The sequence below is a fragment of the Etheostoma cragini genome, chromosome 2 (genome assembly GCF_013103735.1).
Source record: "Etheostoma cragini isolate CJK2018 chromosome 2, CSU_Ecrag_1.0, whole genome shotgun sequence".
Taxonomy (NCBI): Eukaryota; Metazoa; Chordata; class Actinopteri; order Perciformes; family Percidae; genus Etheostoma; species Etheostoma cragini.
Window position 1 is genome coordinate 25,818,899 of NC_048408.1, and position 6,000 is coordinate 25,824,898.

At 40.0% G+C, this 6,000-nt stretch overlaps 1 protein-coding gene across 3 annotated transcripts in view; it reads left to right on the forward strand.

Annotated features, from left to right (window-relative positions):
* The first annotated feature begins 812 nt into the window (after positions 1 to 812).
* Positions 813 to 6,000, forward strand: part of LOC117956547 (zinc finger protein 271-like) — an 8,412-nt gene continuing 3,224 nt past the window's right edge. The window contains exons 1-3 of one of the 3 annotated variants that reach the window (XM_034891650.1): positions 813 to 1,047; positions 2,393 to 2,547; positions 4,479 to 5,458. In XM_034891650.1, the coding sequence (XP_034747541.1) occupies positions 2,409 to 2,547; positions 4,479 to 5,458 (1,119 nt within the window). In that variant the 5' untranslated portion in view covers positions 813 to 1,047; positions 2,393 to 2,408. The remainder of the gene's footprint in view (positions 1,048 to 2,392; positions 2,548 to 4,478; positions 5,459 to 6,000) is intronic. The other 2 variants (XM_034891667.1, XM_034891657.1) reach the window with 2 other exon arrangements.

Genomic DNA, 6,000 nt, shown 5'->3' on the forward strand with positions numbered 1-6,000 from the left:
AAAAAAGATATGAAGAAAAAAGTAAATGTATTACAGATTGTCCCATTAATGTGTATGTGGTGTACTGTACAGTCAGCTCCATTGTTATCTACAAATAGAAAATAAATCCTGACAAAGTGAATCAATATTTGTATTTTTTCGGTGTGTTTCTATTTGTGATTCATCCCAACTTAAACTTTGATTAGAGTTTATACTTGGTAGATTAGTAGCACAGTAGCCTACTACATAGGCAAAACCATCATCATCATCATCATCATCATGTTGGAGTTTTGAATAAATGCATCAGTAAAGAGTATTACAAAATGAAACTCAAGTAAAGAAAAGTATTTTAAATTCAGTACTTAAGTGAATGTACTTCGTGACATTCCAGCAATGGCATTAGACATAATTAATAGTGATTATGCGTTATTCCCATCAATTTGCATATTTTATGAAGGAGGGACTGCTGAGTTGTTTTGAATAAGATGAGCATTATTTTATGTGATATGTTGGCCTACACGTCTTTGAAAAAGGCTGTGGAAAAATCAAAATTGGGTTCAACATTGAGGGGGTTGAGATCCCTCTTTTTTTAGCAAAATTGAAATTTTGGACCTTAAAAACTTTATTTTCTGCATTCCTGTGAAATTTCTGCATCAATGCGTATTTATGTAATGAAAGTATAGTATGTTTTTGTGGTTGGTTGCACCGGCCAGTTCTGATTATTGGGGGACGTTGTAACCCCCCCCACCTATAAATTATGTCTATGAAAAAACGTGACTGCAATGTAAGAAACATATCGGTACGTTATATTAGTGGGGCTTTTATTGTGGTATCAAAAGCCAACCGGAAGTTCCGACACTACTCTAAGTGGCTAGCAGCTACAGCTAAAAAGGTTATGATCAGAGCCAAGCGCGTATTTAACTTTACTCATTAGTTATGTGCAATTAATTTGACACAGTGAACCTATTGAGAATGAAAATGAGAGGGACGTAGAAATATTGCCAAGTCGTTTCAATAAACTTATGTCGAGCGAGTACTTTTTTACCTGAGGGAAAAATCAATGCTGAGGTTGGTCAACATATCTATTGTCTGTTGTAAACGTTAGCTAGCTTATTTAGGGAGTGTTGGTGACATTTAACATATTTAACGTATTATGTTAACGTTGGACTCGATGGTAAAGTATCGGAACGATTATTTTCTATTGTTGAATAGCGGCTGTAGCTCAAGGAGGGTGCAACCGTTAGCTAGCTAATTGCTAATACTACCAATGCTAGTGAACGCCATGTCAGTGGCTAGCTGGCTAATAACAGTTGTCTCAAAGGCAGAGCTGGTCGTTGACCAAAGCTGGTCACCGCCGCAGCGTCACGACTGAGACCGCTCATTCAGAGGTCAAATACTGGTGTCTGTACTGCAGGGTACTCCCGATGTAATGGGTTTTGTAATGTAATTTTGTCACCATAGATACCAACAGGTTTTTCTCAATAGTTTTGGTGCTTAATTTACACTAGCCTACAATAAATGTGGAACTTAAAGGGGTGGAGCAAAAAAATGAGTCCCATAAAGCTAACGCTACTGAGCTAACTGGGCTACTCAGGGCAGATGAACGAAATTAGGTTTCCTTAAGTACTTCCCACTGACATTCAAAGCTCTTGAAAGTTCAGTAAATTATTTATTATACACTATAACCGCCAATTGGGTTGCACCTAAAAAGCTTATGGGTTATCCAACATATTTTAAGGCATTGTCCCTCAGGCCCAGCCAGGTTAAACCCCCTGTAATAACAACGCACACGCACTGCTGAAGTGTCCATGAGCAGAGCAATGGATGTTTTCTGGGAGGAAGAAGGCACTGTGTTGTGTAGCTGATCAAGTGGCTCAAATACTTCCCGAATGGAAATCTGCTTCTGGAGGATGAAAATCTAAAGCTGAACCAGAGTGGAATAAAAAACAAAAAACAAAAACAGCCACTGTCACTGAATGAATCCTCTGGGATCATAATTTCTTTTTAGAAATATATCTCAAACGACAGTACAATTAATCTACATAACCACAAGTACGTCACGAATGTTTGAAAGAATTATTTAATCCTAAATACAAGAATACTGAATAAGTGAAATTGTAAATTTTTGTCCATCCAGTCATGTTTGGTTTCTGCATTTGAAGTAATGTAATCTGTAACAGGACTCCGGTTGACATAAACATTAATAAAACTGTATGCATATACATATTGTGAATTACATAATTTTGATTCTTGATTTAGTAAATTGGGTAAGCCCTACAATGTATTTATAGTTCAAAGAGTCAGCAACAGCAGTCATTGCTCAGTTGTTTGCCACAATTGTTTGCTTATATATGTTCAGTCACTTGCTTTTTGAATGTAGTTTTACTGACTCTTGATTTTTAACCTCTACAAGGTTGTACATTTGAGAGATGGGCTCTGAAAACCCAGAGGACTTTGGGCCAACTGTGATCCTCGCTGAGGAAGATCAGCAAGAAATTGGAGGCCTGATCAACTCCGATGGAGAAGAAGTGGATTTCTCAGATCTCAGTGAGCAAATAAATGATAACAGCTGAGTATACACTGATTGACATGGAAAATGGAGCCCACTGTGCATTTTAACGCAGTCTAACAGTCATGTAAAATATGTACTTAGTGAATTAAACTAACATGGTCATGTTAGTTTGATTCACTAAGTACATATTTATTTTTTTTTTTTCTAAAGGGATGGAAAGAAACATCTAAATCTTAACCAACATCAGTTAACTCACTAGCAAATGTGGCATGCTAATTTCATATCAAAGGTAGCGCTACAAGTATCTACTGTGGAGGTCCACAGTTTGTCAAGGGTGAAGAATAGTTGCAGTTATTTGATGCACTACTTCCAAACGTTTGGCAGGTATGATTAGATTTTTTCAGGAGCTATTCTAAATGATAAATTCCCTTGTTTTTGGAAGTGTTAAAGGCCCTGGACACCCACACAGGTGTTTTCAGCTGATTAGATCTCTGCCCAGGTTAAAGGTTGGCCAGAGCATAGACAGACGCAACACATTTCATTTAGTTTTTTGTGATCAAATCATTTTTTATTTTAGTTATATTTAAACATTTAACAGACAATACACTGGGACATAGGAATGCGTCCCAGGACCTAAGCAAAAATAAGAGGAAAGACGGGGAGGGGGAGACCTAAAAAAAACACAACAGCAGGAACAGAGCTTGCAGCTCACCAGCAAGACACACGAAAACTGTTGCCTGTTTAGTCTTGTACCCAGTGGTCCTCTGTAGTCCCAACCATACCCCTCTAGTTACTTTAGCTTTTAATTTATCTTCTAGACTATCTCTGTATCTAGCCTTTGTTTTCTTCGCAGCACGTTCAAATTCAAATCTGGCAATTCTACATAGCTCTTTGTCACCACTTATAAAAGCATGCTTTTTCTCAGTACATCATTTTTCAATCTCTTTGTTGAACCATGGCTTATTATCACTAAAAACAACCACAGACTTTGATGGTATGCAAGAGTTCTCTACAAAGTTGACATAAGAGGTTGCTGTGTTAGTAAAATTGTCTAAACCATCACATGCCTCCCTGAAAACATTCCAGTCTTTTTGTCCCACACAGTCAACAAGAATGATAAAGACCTTGCTGGTGAGCTGCGAGCTCTGTTGTGTTATTGTTAGGTCTCCCCCCATCCCTGTCTTTCCTCTCTGCGTATTTTTATTTTCTCTTTGGTCCTGGGACGCGTTCCTATGTCCCATAGTTTTGTTTTTTAATTGTTATATATATAAGTAAAAGAAAATAATCTTTGATCACAAAATAAAAGAATGATAAAGACGTCATGTGGTCTTCCCTAACAGGTGCAACTGAGCTAACTGGAGGCTCGGGGAGATGTCAATCAATTAGTTTATACACACCCACAGCGCCCTGGGAAGAGCTCTAATCAGCCAGAATAGCTGAAAACACCTGTGTAGGTGTCCGAGACCTTTAAGTTTAAAAACAAGCAAAACATTAACTCTGAACTGCAGTATGTATTGTATAAAAGTATTATACACAGTCAGGATAAACATCCAGTGCCACCTTTATGCATTCCAAGCCTTGACAGGTCTTCAATTAGGATGTAAATGCATGAAGATACCTGAATCCACCATGTCTGACAGTATGCACACAGAATATACAGTAAATGCAATGATTCCACTTTTTGTCTCCCACTACAGATACCTTACGTTTCAGTATGAGCGTTCTTTTTTCAAATGTTCCACTTAATTCCTGTATACTTATGAGAAATCTTTAAAACTAAGTTATGTAAAGTATATCGTTTTCTAAAATAACCAGACTTCATTTTTTTTTTTTTTTGCTGCTAAAAATCATTAACATACTGGCCTACAGTATTTAAGTTTCTACTACATGTCTCAACATCATCAGCATCACTGTTCGTTGTTCTCAGGGATCAACTGTTTCAAACATGCTTCTTTAACATTGCTTTTTCATCTTTCTTTTCACACAGGAGAGAGTGCTATCCATGGCATTGTACCTGCAGAGGCTCCCTCCAAGACGTTTGATCAAAGTGAGACTGAAAAACCACCGTCTCTTCACAGCTGCTCAGTGTGTGGTAAAGACTTTCCTTATGCCTCTAAACTTCAGCGCCACCTACGCACTCACTCCGGAGAGAGGCCTTTCCCCTGCTCCATGTGTGAGAAGAGATTTCCAGAAAAGGGGCTGCTCATGATCCATGAAAGGGTCCACACTGGGGAAAAGCCATTCCCGTGCACTTTCTGTGAGAAAAGATTTGCCAGTCAGGGTGAGCTCCGACTGCACCGGCGGACACACACCGGCGAGAGGCCATATCACTGCTCCATCTGTCTGAAGAGCTTCTCCCGACACTGGCATCTGAAGACTCACCTAGAGGCGATGCACTCTGAGGTTGTGGCGGGCTTTACAAGGAAGAAGTTCCCATGTTCGGACTGTGATAAGAGCTGTAACTCGGCAGCTGAGCTGAGAGATCACCAGAGGACTCACACCGGTGAGAGGCCCTATCAGTGCTCTTTCTGTGACAAAAGGTTCGCCTTGTCGGGAACACTTGTGAGACACGAGCGCCTCCATACTGGCATCACGCCCTACCACTGCTCCGACTGTGGTAAGACATTTGCACAGCAGTGGACTCTGACGACACACATGCGGACTCACACGGGGGAAAAACCTTACAGCTGCACACAATGCGATAAGTCTTTTGTAGCTCCAGGAGAGCTTCGGAGGCACACCAGGATTCACACAGGAGAAAAGCCGTACACCTGCAAGGACTGTGGGAGGCACTTCTCACTGGCAGGAACTCTCAGAAACCACAAACGATCGTGTACACAGAACAAGAATGGATCAGTTCCAGGTGTAATCTCAGACCCAATTCAAGTTGCAGCTGGCGCATCATCCCAGCAAGACCTGGCCAATAACGTCCACTCTGAGGGAGAGACAACACACAGCCATCGCAAAGTAGAATCATTTTTATCTAGTTTGATTAGGGTGTTCATTCTCTTCTGCCAGGGTTTTGCCCAGCGTATTGTAAGCCTGGTGGCCCATCGGGCCTAAGTTGCCCCCCACTAGGCCTAAGTCACTGGAAATTATTTTGTGATGTTTTTTTGTTTTTTTTAATGTTTTTGAGCTACAGTTACAGTGAGGAGGCTCGGTTGAAAACTTAGACATAGATGACTATGTCTAAGTGTCTGTCTATTTTCTAATCTTCAGAACTGACTATGCCCTATATATGGAATCAGTCTTATAGCTTTTTAAATTCTTAATTTGGCGATTCCATTCAATGATTCTGTTATCATAGAAACTATGGCGCTTTGCATTAATCCTGCCATCTGTTTGTGACTTTTCCCATCCGGTTCCTCACTGAAAAATAAGACACTTGCCCCGGGCTAAACATTTTTCTGGGTGAAACCCTGTCTGCATTCTTACATATACAGTGGGTACGGAAAGTATTCAGACCCCTTTAAATTTTTCACTCTTTGTTTCATTGCAGCCTTTTTCCA